Here is a 17,760-nt window from a genome sequence, read left to right on the forward strand (position 1 = left end):
CAGAAACTAAAAATTTTTATAAACTAAAAAAATTAAAAATATAAAGTATCAATTTTTTTCAGTTATGAAATACTATCAATATTTCTAGTTGACATAACAGGAGAATTCAGATGCTGTGGTTGTAGAAACTAGATATGTCATGGTTGACTGTTTTACTTCGTCTTCCTATTTTATGTAAAGAAGCCCAAGAAAAGCCAGAAATGCTATATACCTTGATTCCAAACACACCAAGGCTCGTCTAGGGAGAATATATGTGTGAGCATATTAGCTTGAAATTTATGGCAACTTTTGTTGAAGTACAGCTTTTTGTTGTTGTTGTTGTTGTTGAGACAGAGTGTCACTCGGTCACCAGCCTGTTCAAGACCAGCCTGACCAACATAAAGAAACCCCGTCTCTACTAAAAGTACAAAATTAGCTGGGCGTGGTGGCGCAGGCCTGTAATCCCAGCTACTGGGGAGGTTGAGGAAGGAGAATCACTTGAACTCGGGAGGGGGAGTTTGCAGTGAGCCGAGATTGCACCATTGCACTCCAGTCTGGGCGACAGAGTAAGACTCTGTCTCCAAAACAAACAAACAAACAAACAAACAAACAAACAAACAAAAAACCATAAACATTTGCCCTATGCCCAACACAAACATAATTGAACAGCTTAACATTTTTCTCCCAAAGAGTAGAGTAACAAATTAACTCTATAATCTAGTGTACAGTAAATAAATGAAAAACAAAGATGTTGAGTCATTTATTTTAACTGCACAATTGGGAAAATAACACTTCTTGGGCTACAGGCCAAGAGCTTTCAAATATGTTAGTTTATAGAATGTGGGGAGACCTGGTATAGAAACATTCACCCCTCGTGCCAGGCGTGGTGGCTCATGCCTGTAATCCCAGCACTTTCAGAAGCCGAGATGGACGTATCATTTGAGGTCAGGAGTTTGAGACCAGCCTGGCTAACAGTGAAACCCCGTCTCTACTAAAAATACAAAAATTAGCCGGGTGTGGTGCCAGGTGCCTGTAATCCCAGCTACTCAAGAGACTGAGGCAGAAGAATCACTTGAACCCGCGAGGCGGAGGTTGCTGTGAGCCAGGATTGTGCCACTGCACTCCAGTCTGGGCGACAGAGTAAGACTCTGTCTCCAAAAAAAAAAAAAAAAAAACAAACAAAACAAACAAAAAAAAAAACCAACCATAAACATTTGCCCTATGCCCAAAGCAAACATAATTCTCTGTCTTTCACTCCTAATTCCAACTATTAACTTAGAACTGGAGAAATGTAACATGTCATTATTCCACAAAGTGTTTTATTACTTTTATTTTAGATTCAGGGGTTACACGTACATATTTGTAACATAGGTATAATGCACGATATTGATTTGGGCATTTAATAATCCCATTGCCCAAGTAGGGTACATCATACCTCATAAGTAGTTTTTCAAAGCTTATCTCCTTTTTTTTTTCTTTTTTAGAATTCACAGTGTTTATTGTTTTTATTTTTGTTTCCGTGTTCACCCAAGGGTTAGCACCCACTTATAAATAAGAACATGTAGTATTTGAGATACTTATACAACATGCAATACTATGGAGCCATAGAAAAGAAAAAGAATGTTCTTTGCAGCAACATGGCTACAGCAGGCCTTTATTTTAAGCAAATTAACATGAAACATCAATGTAAGATTCATATGTACCTAGTTTAATTCCATGCCTTTGCTATTGCGAATAGTGCTGCAGTAAACATCTGAGTGCAGGTGTCTTTTTGGTAAAATAATTTATTTTTCTTTAAGCATATACTCAGTAACAAGGTTGATGGGTCAAATGGCAATTCTATCTTTAGTTCTTTGAGAAATCTCCAAACTGTGTTCCACAGGGGCTGAATTAATTTGCATTGCCACTAACAGTGTGTAGATTCCCTTTGCTCCACAACTACAACATCTGTTATTTTTTGACTTTTTAGTAACAGCCACTTTAACTGGTGTGAGATGGTATCATATTGTCATTTTGATTTACATCTCTCTGATAATTTGGGATGTTGAGCAATTTTCTTGCATGTTTATTGCCAGTTTTCATGTCTTCCTTTGAGAAGTATCTATTCATATTATTTGTCTGCTTTTTTCCTATTAAATTTCCTTTAGATTCTATATATTATTTTGTTGTACACAGTTTGCAATTATTTTATTCCATACTGTAGGTTGTCCACTTACCTTGTCAATAGTTTATTTTGCTGTGCAGAAGCTCTAGATTAGATGTCAATTTTCAATTTTTATTTGTTTTTATTTATTTATTTATTGAGACACACTCTCACCCTGTCACCCAGGAAGGAGGGCAATGGCGTGATCTCAGCTCACTGCAACCTCCATCTCCTGGATTCAAGCAATTCTCCTGTCTCAGCCTCCCAAGTAGCTGGGATTACAGGCATGCACCACCATGCCTGGCTGATTTTTTTGTATCTTTAGTAGAGACAGGGTTTAACTGTGTTGGCCAGGCTGGTCTCAAACTCCTGACCTCATGATCTGCCCACCTAGGCCTCCGAAAGTGCTGGGATTACAGGCGTGAGCCACTGCGCCTGGCCTATTGCATTTATTTTTAAGGTGTTAAATTCCTTACAGAGGCCAGTATCTAGAAGAGTACTTTCTAGGTGTTCAACTAGGATTTTTATAGCTTGAAGCTTCACAGCTAAGTCTTTAAACTATCTTGAGTTATGTTTTTTATATGGTGAGAGGTAGGGGTACAGTTTTTTTCTTCTACATATGACTAACCAGGTTTCCCAGTACCACTTAATAGATAGGGAGTTATTTTCCCTTTGTTTATTTCTATTGTCTTTGCCAAAAATAAGTTGTTTGTAGGAGTGTAGCTTTATTTCAGGGCGCTCTCTTCTGTTCCATCGGTATATATGTATATTTTTTGTACCAGAACCATGTTATATCAGTTACTGTAGCTTGTAGTACAGTTTGAAGTCATGTAATGTTAGCCCTCCAGGTTTATTCTTTTTGTTTAAGAATACCTACGCTATATGGGCTCTTTTATTCCTTAATATGAATTTTGAAGTTTTTTTTTTCTAGTTCCAACAAAAATGGCATTGATAGTTTGATAGAAATAACACTTAATCTGTGGGTTGCTTTAGGGAGCATGGATACTTTAATTATATTGATTCTTCAAATTCATGAGGATGGAATGTTTTCCATTTCTATGTGTTGTCTCTGATTTGTTTCAGCAGTGTTCTGTAGTTCTCCTTGTAGAGATATTTTACCTCCATGACTTAATGCATTCCTAGGTATGTTATTTTTTTGTTTGTGGCTATTTTAAATAAAGCTGTGTTCTTGATTTCTTTCTCAGCTTGAATATTATTGGTGTACAGAAATGCTACTTCATTTGTGTATGTTAATTTTGTATCCTGACACTTTGCTGAAATCATTTTTTAGGCTTAGGAGTCTTTTGGTGAAATCTCTACCGTTTCCCTGGTAGAGAATTAAATTGACTTTCTTTTTTCCTATTGGATGACTTTTATTTCTTTTTTATTATTATTATTATACTTTAAGTTCTAGGGTACATGTGCACAACATGCAGGTTTGCTACATATATATACATGTGCCATGTTGGTGTGCTGCACCCATTAACTCATCATTTACATTAGGTATATCTCCTAATGCTATCCCTTCCCCCTGCCCCCTCCCACAATAGGACCCTGTGTGTGATGCTCCCCTTCCTGTGTCCAAGTGATCTCATTGTTCAATAACCACCTATGAGAGGGAACATAAGGTATTTGGTTTTCTGTTCTTGCGACAGTTTGCTGAGAATGATAGTTTCCAGCTGCATCCATGTCCCTACAAAGGACACGAACTCATCCTTTTTTATGGCTGCATAGTATTCCATAGTGTATATGTGCCACATTTTCTTAATCCAGTCTGTCACTGATGGATATTTGGGTTGATTCCAAGTATTTGCTATTGTGAATAGTGCTGCAATAAACATACGTGTGCATGTGTCTTTATAGCAGCATGACTTATAATCCTTTGGGTATATCCCCAGTAATGGGATGGCTGGGTCAACTGGTATTTCTAGTTCTAGATCCTTGAGGAATCACCACACTGTTTTCCACAATGGTTGAACTAGTTTACAGTACCACCAACAGTGTAAAAGTGTTCCTATTTCTCCACATCCTCTCCAGCACCTGTTGTTTCCTGATTTTTTAATGATTGCATTCTAACTGGTGTGAGATTGTATCTCATTGTGGTTTTGATTTGCATTTCTCTGATGGCGAGTGATGATGAGCATTTTTTCAAGTGTCTGTCAGCTGTATGAATTTCTTCTTTTGAGAAGTGTCTGTTCATATCCTTTGCCCACTTTTTGATGGGGTTGTTTGTTTTTTTCTTGTAAATTTGATTGAGTTCTTTATAGGTTCTGGATATTAGCCCTTTGTCAGATGAGTAGATTGCAAAAATTTTCTCCCATTCTGTAGGTTGCCGGTTCACTCTGATGGTAGTTTCTTTTGCTGTGCAGAAGCTCTTTAGTTTAATTCGATCCCATTTGTCAATTTTGGCTTCTGTTGCCATTGCTTTTGGTGTTTTAGACATGAAGTCCTTGCCCATGTCTATGTCCTGAATGGTATTCCCTAGGTTTTCTTCTAGGGTTTTTATGGTTTTAGGTCTAACATTTAAGTCTCTAATCCATCTTGAATTAATTTTCATATAAGGAGTAAGGATCCAGTTTCAGCTTTCTACTTATGGCTAGCCAATTTTCCCAGCACCATTTATTAAATAGGGAACCCTTTCCCCATTTCTTGTTTTTGTCAGATTTGTCAAAGATCAGATGGCTGTAGATGTGTGCTATTATTTCTGAGGGCTCTGTTCTGTTCCATTGGTCTATATCTCTGTTTTGGTACCAGTACCATGCTGTTTTGGTTACTGTAGCCTTGTAGTATAGTTTGAAGTCAGGTAGCGTGATGCCTCCAGCTTTGTTCTTTTGGCTTAGGATTGTCTTGGCAATGCAGGCTCTTTATTGGTTCCATATGAACTTTAAAGCAGTTTTTTCCAATTCTGTGAAGAAAGTCATTGGTAGCTTAATGGGGATGGCATTGAATCTATAAATTACCTTGGGCAGTATGGCCATTTTCACAATATTGATTCTTCCTATCCATGAGCATGGTATGTTCTTCCATTTGTTTGTGTCCTCTTTTATTTTGCTGAGCAGTGGTTTGTAGTTCTCCTTGAAGAGGTCCTTCACATCCCTTGTAAGTTGGATTCCTAGGTATTTTATTCTCTTTGAAGCTATTGTGAATGGGAGTTCGTTCATGATTTGGCTCTGTTTGTCTGTTACTGGTGTATAAGAATGCTTGTGATTTTTGCACATTGATTTTGTATCCTGAGACTTTGCTGAAGTTGCTTATCAACTTAAGATTTTTGGCTGAGATGATGGGATTTTCTAAATATACAATCTTGTCATCTGCAAACAGGGACAATTTGACTTCCTCTTTTCCCAATTGAATACCCTTTATTTCTTTCTTCTGCCTGATTGCCCTAGCCAGAACTTCCAACACTATGTTGAATAGGAGTGGTGAGAGAGGGTCTCCCTCTCTTATGCCAGTTTTCAAGGGGAATGCTTCCAGTTTTTGCCCATTCAGTATATTGGCTGTGGGTTTGTCATAAATAGCTCTTATTATTTTGAGATACGTTCCATCAGTACTGAATTTATTGAGAGCTTTTAGCATGAAGGGCTGTTGAATTTTGTCAAAGGCCTTTTCTGCATCTATTGAGATAATCATGTGGTTTTGTCTTTGGTTCTGTTTATGTGTTGGATTACGTTTATTGATTTGCATATATTGAACCAGCCTTGCATCCCAGGAATGAAGCCCACTTGATCATGGTGGATAAGGTTTGTGATGTGCTGCTGTATTCGGTTTGCCAGTATTTTATTGAGGATTTTTGCATTGATGTTCATCAGGGATATTGTTCTAAACTTCTCTTTTTTTGTTGTGTCTCTGCCAGGCTTTGGTATCAGGATGATTCTGGCCTCATAAAATGAGTTAGGGAGGATTCCCTCTTTTTCTATTGATTGGAATAGTTTCAGAAGGAGTGGTAGCAACACCTCCTTGTACCTCCGGTAGAATTTGGCCGTGAATCCGTCTGGTCCTGGACTTTTTTGGTTGGTAGGCTATTAATTATTGCCTCAATTTCAGAGCCTGTTAATGGTCTATTCGGGGACTCAACTTCTTCCTTGTTTAGTCTTGGGAGAGTGTAAGTGTTCAGGAATTTATCCATTTCTTCTAGGTTTTCTAGTTTATTTGTGTAGATGTGTTTATTCTCTGATGGTAATTTGTATTTCCATGGGGTCCGTGGTGATATCCCCATTATCTTTTTTTATGGCATCTATTTGATTCTTCTCTCTTTTCTTCTTTATTAGTCTTGTTAGCGGTCTATCAATTTTGTTGATCTTTTCAAAAAACCAGCTTCTGGTTTCATTGAATTTTTTGAAGGGTTTTTTGTGTCTCTATGTCCTTCAGTTCTGCTCTTATCTTAGTTATTTCTTGCCTTCTGCTAGCTTTTGAATGTGTTTGCTCTTGCTTCTCTAGTTCTTTTAATTGTGATGTTAGGGTGTCAATTTTAGATCTTTCCTGCTTTCTCTTGTGGGCATTTAGTGCTAGAAATTTCCCTCTACACACTGCTTTAAATGTGTCCCAGAGATTCTGGTATGTTGGACTTTTATCTCTTTATCTTGTTGAATTGCTCTGGCTAGGACTTCCAAAACTATGTTGAATAGGAGTGTTTAGAGTGGATATTCTCATTTTTATTCTTATGAAGAATGTATACAGCTTTCACCTCTTCAGTATGATGTTGGCCGAGAATTTGTCATAGATGGCTCTTATTATTGTGAGATATGTTTCTTCAATGCCTAGTTTGCTGAGGATTTTTTTTTTTTTTAACAAATATTGGATTTTCTTGAGTGCTTTTTCTGCATCTATTGTTATAATGATCTGATCTTATGAGTTTAATTATCTTTACATGGTGAATCACACTTATTGACTTGAATATGATGAAACATCTTCGCAGTCATAAAATAATACTCACATGATTGTGGAAAAATAACTTTTTGATTTGCTTATGAACTCAGCTTGCTAATATTTCAGGAAGGATTTTTGTTTCAATGTTCACCAGGAATATTGGACTGTAGATTTTTTTGTTGTGTCTTAGACTTTCGTATCAAGATGATACTGATTTCATATAACAAGTTAGGAAGGAAACCCATTTTCATTTTTGGAATACATTCAGTAGAACTAGTACCAGATAATATTTGTATTTGTGGTAAAATTAGGCTGCAAATTCATCTGATCCAGGGTTTGTTATATTTTGTAGGTTTTTTATTACAAATTCAATTTTATTATACATTTAATACATTTTTGCTTTGTTCAAGACTTCTCTTTTTTCCAGATCCAATCATGGGTAGTTGTGTGTATTGACACATACGCCAATGGAGCAGAAAAGTGAGACCAGAAGTATATTCATGTATTTACAGATAACTAATTATAGATGTAGGTGAACATTTCCTAGGGAAAAAATAGTATCTTCAACAAATGGTGTCAAGAAAACTTTACATCCACATGCAGAGAAATAAAATGATACCATATTACACCATATATAAAAATCAACTCAAAATAAATTAGATACTTAAACATAAGGCTTGAAACTCTAAAACTACTATGAGAAGTATAGAGTGAATCCCTATAACATTGGTCTAGGCAGTGACTTTAGCTTAACCTCAAAATCTCAGGGAATCAAAGAAAAAATAGACGAGTTGGACCACTTCAAATTAAAAAGCTGCTGCACAGAATCTGATATGACCAACAGGATAAGACAACTAAAAAAGAGGAGAAAATGCTTGCAAATCACATGTGACAAGGGGTTAATATAAAAAAAATAAAAAGCTCAAATGACTATACAATAAAAGACAAATAACCATTAAAAATGAGCAAAAGGCTTAAATATTGTTCAAGAAAAGACAGACATATGGCCAAGAGACATATAAAAAATGCTCAGTATCAATTATCAGAGAAAAGAAACCAAAACCCTATGAGATATCAAGTCAGTCCTGTGAGAATTACTTTATTACAAAGATAATAGGTTGTGAAGAAAACGGAATATGCTTGCACACTGGTTTGAATGTGAATGAGGACAGTCATTATAAAAAACTAAATAAGATTTCTCAAAAAATTTAAAATTAAACTACCATATAATACAGCAATTTCAGTCAGGCACAGTGGCTCATGCCTGTAATCCTAGTACTTTGGGAGACCGAGGGGGGTGGATCACGAGGTCAGGAGATCGAGACCATCTTGGCCATCATGGTGAAACCCTGTCTACTAAAAATACAAAAATTAGTTGGGCATGGTGGTGCACGCCTGCAATCCCAGCTACTCGGGAGGCTGAGGCAGGAGAATCACTTGAACCCAGGAAGTGGAGGTTGCAATGAGCCAAGATCGCGCCACTGCACTCCAGCCTGGCAACAGACCTAGACTCTTTTAAAAAAAAACAAAACAAAACAAAACAAACACCAATTTCACTATTGTTTATATATCCAAAACAAATGAAATCAGAATGAAGAAATAATTGCACTTCTATACGGCTTGCAACACTCTTCACAATTTCCAAAATATGGAATCAACAGTTCAACATTTAACGAGTAAAGACAATGTAGTACATACTATAGAATAAATCCTATTCATCTTCAAAAAAGAAAACTCTATTGTTTTCAATCACATAAACTGGAGGACATAATATTTGTTGAAATGAGCCAAGTACAGAAAGATTATCATTTCATGATTTCACTTAGACATGGATTCTAAAAAATGTAATCTCGGCCGAGTGCGGTGGCTCATGCCTGTAATCCTAGCACTTTGGGAAGCCAAGGGGTTGGATCGCCTAAGCTCAGGAGTTCAAGACCAGTCTGGGCAACGTGGCAAATCCCTGTCTCTACTAAGAATACAAAAAATTAGCCAGGGGTGGTCGTGAACACCTGTAATCTCAACTACTCAGGAGGCTGAGGCAGGAGAATCACTTGAACCTGGGAGGCGGAGGTTGCAGTGACCCGAGATCGCATCACTGCACTCTAGCCTGGGTGACAGAGTGAGACTCTGTCTCATAAATACATAAACAAAATGTAATCTCATTGAAGTAGAGAGTAAAATGGTGACCACCAGAGGCCAAGGTATTTAGAAAAAAGGGGCGGGGGGGGGTGGAAAGATGTCAAAGAATACGTAACTATAGTTGGATAGAAAGAAGTTCAGGAGGTTTTTTTTACAGCATGGTGACTATAGATTATAATAATATATTAGTATTTTTGGAAAATGCTGGCAATGTCATGTGCTCTCACCACAAAAATGTTAACTCTGTGAGGTAAAGCTTTAATGACCTAAAATTAGGCATTTGACAATGTATATATACTTCCAAACATAATGTTTTACAGAACAAATACACATGTATTTATTGCAGACAGTAATGGCATGAAAGACACTGAGAGTGTTTCTTATAGGTCTCATGACTAACTACTATGTTAACACAGTAAACAAGCTTGCATGCAAAATAACAGAAAACGTTTTAATCCAAAAGCTGCCATGATCTCCAAAAGTTTTCCAATAGAAAATGGAAAGTAGAAAAGAGAAAGAAGTTGGCTAGTTAGGTGACTAACAATAAAAACTGTAGACTAAACTTCACTCATTAAAATAATTATATAAAATAAGAGAAATTTTTCTGAATTGTACTATCAATATAGAAAAGACGTAGTATTCCAAATATTGAATCAACAAAGGTCGTTATTTTGCAACCTTGAATATTCACACTTCAAAACATAAGATTCTGCAAAAAAAAAAAAAAAAAAAAAAAATGCTGTGCTGTATCATAGAAAATTAAATTTAAAATTCTTCACTTACCATTAGCTCTCTCAAAAATTTAATTTCTAAGATATATTTTCTAGCAAACAATATGTGCCACACTTTATGTAAGAATTTAATAAGATTTTCCTTTTAAAAACAGAGAAAAACAACGCTGATTTAATCCTCTCACCTGTGGACAGGGTATGCCTTTTATCTTAACTAATCTGAAAGTTATATTGATAAGCAAACTCTCTAGTTATAACCAATTTTTCAGTGCATTAAAAAATACCAATTTTCTCATCAAAACCTACAAAGTACCATGTGAATTGACATGGCATGAAGACAACAGTGAGAAAACTGTGGCAGTAACACAGAAAAAGGAGGACTGTGTTGAATACATGGAAGACACATAATAAGATAAACAAAACTGAAGATAATTAGGAAATTTAAAAAAAAAAAAAAACAGAATTTCTCATTAAATTCAGCAAGATTCAGCTTTGCAGCCTGAAAAAAAAAGTTCTCTCCACATGAAAAAATCAATGTTATTTCTTCACTATTAATATTTTCCATCTCTGACTTGTAGTTACAAACTAACACCAGTAGAAATACATATGGCTCATTATGGAGCACCTGTTACACAATAAGCAATGTCATGTTTGTTTGCTGCATTCATATATAAAAGCACTTTCATGACTTATGAAGTCTTTCAAGTTCTTACCTGAACAAACTGGCTCAATAAATAAATTTACTTATGTCAATTATAATAAGACAAAAGAACACTAACTAAAGTAGGCTTACATAGGATTCTCCAGTGGAAAGAAGAAATAGAATGTTCTAACTAAATAAAATGTAATACACAAATTTTGGAAACACATCTAGAAGTTATTTTGTGTACACTGCTAAACTATAAAAAATCATTCTTATAATCCAAGACCAGCTCATATGATGAATATCTCATAAATTATAAAAGACAAAAGCATAAGTAACAAGAAAATTATAGGTGTAGCATGAGTATCAGGCAAGTATAAACAAAAACTTTGCATGGGGAGATTCTAAATCATAAGCCAGATTTTACAGAAATGAATTCAATGCAAAGCAGAGGATACAGATTTGCTTCCAGTATTTTTGAGGTTTTCAGTTGTCTAGTAAATTAGTCATCTTTTAAAAATTACTAGTTTTGGCCTGTAATCCCAGCACTTTGGGTGGCCGAGGCATGCGGATCATGAGACCAGGAGATTGAGACCATCCTGGCTAATGCGGTGAAACCCCGTCTCTACTAAAAATAAAAAAAATTAGCTGGGCGTGGTGCCAGGCGCCTGTAGTCCCAGCTACTAGGAAGGCTGAGGCAGGAGAATGGCCTGAACCTGGGAAGCGGAGCTTGCAGTGAGCCGAGATCACGCCACTACACTCCAGCCTGGGCAACAGAGCAAGACTCCAGCTCAAAAAAAAAAAAAAAAAAAATTTTAGTTTTGTTCCAATATTGTTCTTTTCTTCTGAAAATAGGTACAAGCTAATACACAAACATACTCATTTGCTCCATAATTTTCTTATACCTAAGGTTTTAGAGTAATATATGTGTATAGTTAAGTGTATGTAAATCAAAACTAAAATCCTGTATGTTTGCAGGCAGAGAGGTCACATGTTCAAAGAAAAATATATAACATTTTTAAATGTTTATTCAGAACTCAGAATTTCCTCATGATTTATTTATACTTGTATGTAATTTTATTACAACCATAAAATGACTCTGTAGTCAGTAACAATTGTACATTCTAAAGTATCTGAAAGTGTAGAATTGGTTTGTAATACAAAGGAGAAATGCTGGAGTTGATCGTCTTTTGCCCTGAAGTGATTAATACATAAAATTATATGCCTGTATCAAAATATGCCATACATGGCATAAAGATATACATACACTATGTATCCACAAAAATCAAAAAAAATAAGTTTAAATTTTAAAAACAATAAAAATATAAACTATGGGAACAATATTCTTTATTAGTAATTTAAAGCCATTAGCAAAAATAATTACTAGAGATGTTAGCCCATTATGTTATCAAGTAGTATATTGCTACCCTCTTTTACCTAAACCCTTGAGTAATGCAGGACAGGTAAAGTCAGTGGCATGAAAACACTTCATTGAATGCACAATAGTTTTAACATGTTAAAAAAAAAAGAAGTTTAATTAAAAAACTAAGTTCATGCATAATCCAAAAATTTTTCACACACAATTTTATCACATAAAAGTGGTTAGTAAAATGATGTACTACTAATTAACTTTAACATTAAAAATGTTTTACCATAATGCAGAAGAATATTGCTCTGAACACCTACTTCATGGATCACTCAGTATTATAAGTTAAACACAAAAAGCTTCTTCACTCAGGTTTTCATCACGCATCTTACATTTTAATGTCCTTATTCTTTCATAGAAAGTGTCGTAAATAATACCCACCTAACAGAAATGATTTCTCATATCTTTGATGCATGAAAAATTAATCACATGCTTTCATGTGTGAATAGGAATGAAGAGCATGAAGTAATTTGAGAGTTGAATTACATCATTTGCTTTTCAAAAACTAATTTTTCAAGAAAAAATATAATTTGAATGTAATAATACATCTACAAAAAAATTCTACTTTTAAAGTTATATACAAATTATTTACCAACTTTAGCTTTAAATTATTTTCTATACTCAGCATTCTGATTTAGTGCAATGTCTGAAGTGTCACTACCTTAGATATTTCTACTGTGAATTCTCTGATATTTACATAGACTTAATTTTGGATTATTTTTATATTTACTGCACTTGCAAAAATATATTTTAGTATGAGGCCTCTGGTATTTTCTAACCTGTAGTTTTTTAAAAACGTTTTTCCAAATGCATTACATTTACAGTGTTTTTCTCCAATATAAATTTTCTGGTGAACAAAGTTTGAGCAACTGCTTCAGGGTTTTCCTCTAGTACAAAATGGGTACAACAATATCTGTGATACAAGTAAAGGTACTAAAACCCTCTCGTATTTGTAACGTTTGTCTTCAAAATGAATACTAATGAATACTTTTGTTTTGTTTTTGAGACGAAGTTTTTGCTCTTGTTGCCTTGGCTGGAGTGTAGTGGTGTGACTTCAGCTCACTGCAACCTTTGCCTCCCAGGTTTGAGCAATTCTGCTTCAGCCTCCCAAGTAGCTGGGATTACAGGGGCGTGCCACCATATGCAGCTAATTTTTGTAAAATTTTTAATGGAGATGGGGTTTTGCTATGTTGGCCAGGCTGGTCTCAAACTCCTGCCCTCGTGATCCACCCACCTTGGCCTCCCAAAGTGCTGGCATTACAGATGTGAGCCAGCATACCTGGCTCCTCTTCTTCACTTTAAAGGCTTATATTTTCTGAAAGATCTCTTGACAAAAATTGCATTTGTAATGTTTTTATTAAGTACTCTCTAATGTTGAGTAAAATGTGAGCAGATAATTATGGCTTTTCCACATTCCTTGTATTTGTACAATCTTTCAGAAGCATAAATGATTTCCTGTGCAATAAGGGGTGAGCATTTATTAAAAGTGTCACCACATTCTTCACACTTCTGGGAGTTTTCTTCACTATGGATTATCTTACCTACAATCAAGTGTGACAACCATTTAAAGGCTTTGTGACATTTTTCACATTTCTAGGATTTTTCACCAGTATGATTTATGTTAGGAAGTTTGAGGTGTTGTCAAAATTATTGTCACATCATTCAGGTTTGTAAAGTTTTCAGTATTATGTTTAGTGAGGTTTGAGGATTGGTTTAAAGTGTTGCCACATTATTCACATTTGCAGGGTTTCTCTCAAAGTATAAATTGTCTTATGTGTAGCAAGGTGTGAGGACCAGTTAAGGCATTGCCACATTTTTTACATTTGTAGGATTTCTCTCCAGTATAAATACTCTTACATGTAGTTAAGAGTTGAGAATCAGTTAAAAGCTTTGCCACAGACTTCACATTTGTAGGGTTTCTTCCTAGTATGAATTTTCTTATCTGCAGTAAGGGTTAAGGAAGGTTAAAAGCTTTGCAACATTCTTCACAATTGTAGACTTTCTCTCCAGTATGAATTTCTGTACGGTAAGGTATGAGGATTGGTTAAAAGCTTTGCCACATTCTTCCCAATTATAGAGTGCCTCTCCAGTATAAATTTTCTTAAGTGTAGAAAGGTGTGAGGACTGATTAAAGGCATTGTCACATTCTTCTCATTTGTATGGCTTCTCTCCAGTATGAATTACCTTATGTTTAGTAAAAGTGAGGACCAGTTAAAGGCTTTGCCACATTTTACACATTTGCAGGATTCTCTCTAGTACGAATTTTCTCACGTTCAGTAAGGTTTGAAGATTAGTTAAAAGCTTTTCCACATTCTTTACATTTGTAGGATTTCTCACCAGTATAAAATATCTTCTGTGTGTAGAAAAGGTTGAAGACTTGTTAAAGGCTTTAATACATTCTTCACATTTGTGGAGATTTTCTCCAGTATGAATTTTCTTGTGTGTAGTAAGTTTTTAGGATCAATTAAGTTTTGCCACATTCTTCACATTTGTAGGGCTTCTCTCCAGTAAGAATTTTCTTATGTGTAGTAAGATTTGAGGATAGGTTGAAAGCTTTGCCATAATCTCCACATTTGTAGGGTTTCTCTCCAGTATGAATTATCTTATGTATATTAAGAGATGAGAACTGGTTAAAGGATTTGCCACATTCTTCACATTTGTAGGGTTTCTCTGAAGTATGAATTTTCTTATGTGTAGTAAGGTTTGAGGATTGGTTAAAAGCTTTGCCACATTCTTCACATTTATAGGGTTTCTCTCCAGTATGAATTTTCTTATGTGCAGTAAGGGTTGAGGATAGGTTAAAAGCTTTGCCACATTCTTTACATTTGTAAGGTTTCTCTCCAGTATGAATTATCTTATGTCTATTAAGGGTTGAGGAGCAGTTAAAGGCTTTGCCACATTCTGCACATTGGTAAGGTTTCTCTCCCGTATGAATTCTCTTATGTATAGTTAGGTTTGAGAATCGGTTATAAGCTTTTCCACATTCTTCACATTTGTGGGGTTTCTCTCCAGTATAAATTATCTTATGGTTAGTAATGTTTGAGAATAGGTTAAAAGCTTTTCCATGTTCTTCAAATTTGTAGAGGTTCTCTCCAGTATGAATTATCTTTTGTGCAGTAAGGTGTGAGGACTGGTTAAAAACTTTGCCATGTTCTTCACATCTGTAGGGTTTCTCTCCAGTATGAATAATTTTATGGATAGTAAGGTGTGAGGACTGTTTAAAGGGCTTACCAAATTCTTCACATTTGTTGAGTTTCTCTTTAGTATGAATTACCTTATGTCTAGTAAGTTGATAGGACTGATTAAAGGCTTTTCCACATTCTTCACATTTATAGGGTTTTTCTCCAGTATGAATTCTCTTATGTTTAGTAAGGGTTGAGAATCGGTTAAAAGCTTTGCCACATTCTTCACATTTGTAGGGTTTCTCTCCTGTATGAATTTTCTTATGTTCAGTAAGGTTTGAAGACTGGCTAAAAGCTCTGCCACATTCTTCACATTTGTAGGGTTTCTCTCCAGTATGAATTTTCTTATGTCTAGTAAGGGTTGAGGATCGATTAAAAGCTTTTCCACATTCTTCACATTTGTGTGGTTTCTCTCCAGTATAAATTTTCCTATGGTTAATTAGGTTTGAGTGTTGGTTAAAAGCTTTGCCACATTCTTCACATTTATAAGATTTCTCTGCAGTATGAATTTTCTTATGTTCAGTAAGGTTTGAAGATTGGTTAAAAGCTTTGCCACATTCTTTACATTTGTAGGGTTTCTCTCCAGTATGAATTATCTTATGTCTAGTAAGAGTTGAGAACTGGTTAAAGACTTTCCCACATTCTTCACATTTGTAGGGTTTCCCTTCCATTAGAATTTTCTTATCTGCAGTAAGTTTTAAGGACTGGTTGCCACATTCTTCACATTTGTCGGGTTTCTCTCCAGTATGAATTTTCTCCTGTTTATTAAGGTTTGAGGATATGTTAAACCCTCTGCCACATTCTTTACATTTGAAGGGTTTCTCCCCAGCATGAATTCTCTTATGGTTAGTAACATTTGAGAATAGGTTAAAAGCTTTTCCACATTCTTCACATTTATAGAGGTTCTCGCCAGTGTGAAGTATCTTTTGTGTGGTAAGGTGTGAGGACTGGCTAAAGACTTTGTCACATTCTTCACATTTGTAAGCTTTTTCTCCAGTATTATTTATTTTATGTATAGTAAGGTGTGAGGCCTGTTTAAAGGCCTTGCCACATTCTTCATATTTGCTGGGTTTCTCTTCAGTATGAATTATCTTATGCCTAGTAAGTTGTGAGGACTGGTTAAAGGCTTTGGCACATTCTTCATATATGTAGGGTTTTTCTCCAGTATGAATTCTCTTATGTTTAGTAAGAGTTGAGAACCAGTTAAAGGCTTTTCCACATTCTTCACATTTGTAGGAATTCACTCTAGTATGAATTCTTCTATGCTGAGTTAGTTGTGAAAGAATGCAAAATAATTTGCCACATTCTTTACATTTGAAGTGTTTGTTTCCTGTATGTCTTCTCTTATATCTACTTGAATTTGAAAATTTATCAAAGACTTTCATATATTTATTACATTGGAATATTTTGCTTGGGGTAGCTGTCAAACATTGTTTAACTGTATTATGACCTCCTTTGTGCCCCATACACTCATCCACATGTTTATAGCCTTTTCTTAACTGTAAATTCTCATATTCACATCTTCCATATCTTCTCAGTGTCACTTTTTGGAAAGAATCTTTTATGTTCTGCTCTGGCCAAAGGTCTTGGGCAAAATGAAAAGACATTACTGAAAGAAATCAAAATAAGAAATTACTCTACTTGCTGGACTCAGAAAAATATACTTTACAAATCTAATCTATAAAATTGTACAAACTACATAAGCAAGATTGCATAGTAAAATACCACAGGCTCTAATTTCTTCATAGACACATAAATGTAACAAAAACATAATGACCAAAATACATTTGTGGAAAATGTATACATGAGTTCGGTGTGCAGTGCCCCAGGTGAGCACAATGCAAAGAGCCACAGAGAAGACACAAGTCTGTTTTATTTACCAACAAAGTTCTTTCTGCTCCCCAATATAACACAGTGCCTTTAGAAGTAAATTGCCTACTCCTAGTTTTTCTTTTTTAAAGAAAAGAAAAATAATAACAAACATATACATCTTCATTTCTGGCTTCTACATGCCTTCGCAGACATTGGTTTCTGTCTCCCATGACATAGAAGGCTGAAAGAAATGGTGGTATACTTTGGAATGACATTTTGAGTCTGCTGAGATCAAAGGTAAATGTTACAGCAGTGAAGAGACAGCAGTACTACAGACAGGTAACAGTTGTAGCAAGTGATTACTGACTATCAAGAAGAAACACGAACAAACTCTTTTAACTGAAAAAAAAAAAAAGCTAGAACATTTCAGACAAGACACATCCTAAGAACATGTCTGAAAGACTCTCAGAATCACTACTCGAGACAAATGGTTTCTAACTATGCCAGGACAAAGCTACATTATAAAGATTGTGACAAACAACTTGTTTTTAATTTACAAATTTCAATTAAAGATTATAATGTACAAAAAATATTAGGGCAATACAGCCCCACAAAAATTATACAATTTTCAGAAAGCAACCATTAAAAACTAAAAATATACAAATTAATTTTTTAAATTTAAAATAAATTGAATAATACTCCGTGAGTGAATAGGAATATAAACTATGGAAAATCAGAAAAATGAGAATACCAACAAAACTATTAAAAATAGCAAAAAACAGAAATTGTGGAGGTAAAAATACAAAAAACCCAAAAATATCAAAGAAAAATTAATGTAA

At 35.1% G+C, this 17,760-nt stretch overlaps 1 protein-coding gene across 2 annotated transcripts in view; it reads right to left on the minus strand.

Annotated features, from left to right (window-relative positions):
* Window positions 1-1,291: 1,291 nt before the first annotated feature.
* Window positions 1,292-17,760, minus strand: part of ZNF107 (zinc finger protein 107) — a 53,574-nt gene continuing 37,105 nt past the window's right edge. For both annotated transcript variants that reach the window (XM_037995315.2, XM_073008737.1), the window contains exon 4: window positions 1,292-16,718. In XM_037995315.2, the coding sequence (XP_037851243.1) occupies window positions 14,392-16,718 (2,327 nt within the window). In that variant the 3' untranslated portion in view covers window positions 1,292-14,391. The remainder of the gene's footprint in view (window positions 16,719-17,760) is intronic.

Source organism: Chlorocebus sabaeus, chromosome 21 (assembly GCF_047675955.1).
Source record: "Chlorocebus sabaeus isolate Y175 chromosome 21, mChlSab1.0.hap1, whole genome shotgun sequence".
In the NCBI taxonomy this organism is placed as follows: domain Eukaryota; kingdom Metazoa; phylum Chordata; class Mammalia; order Primates; family Cercopithecidae; genus Chlorocebus; species Chlorocebus sabaeus.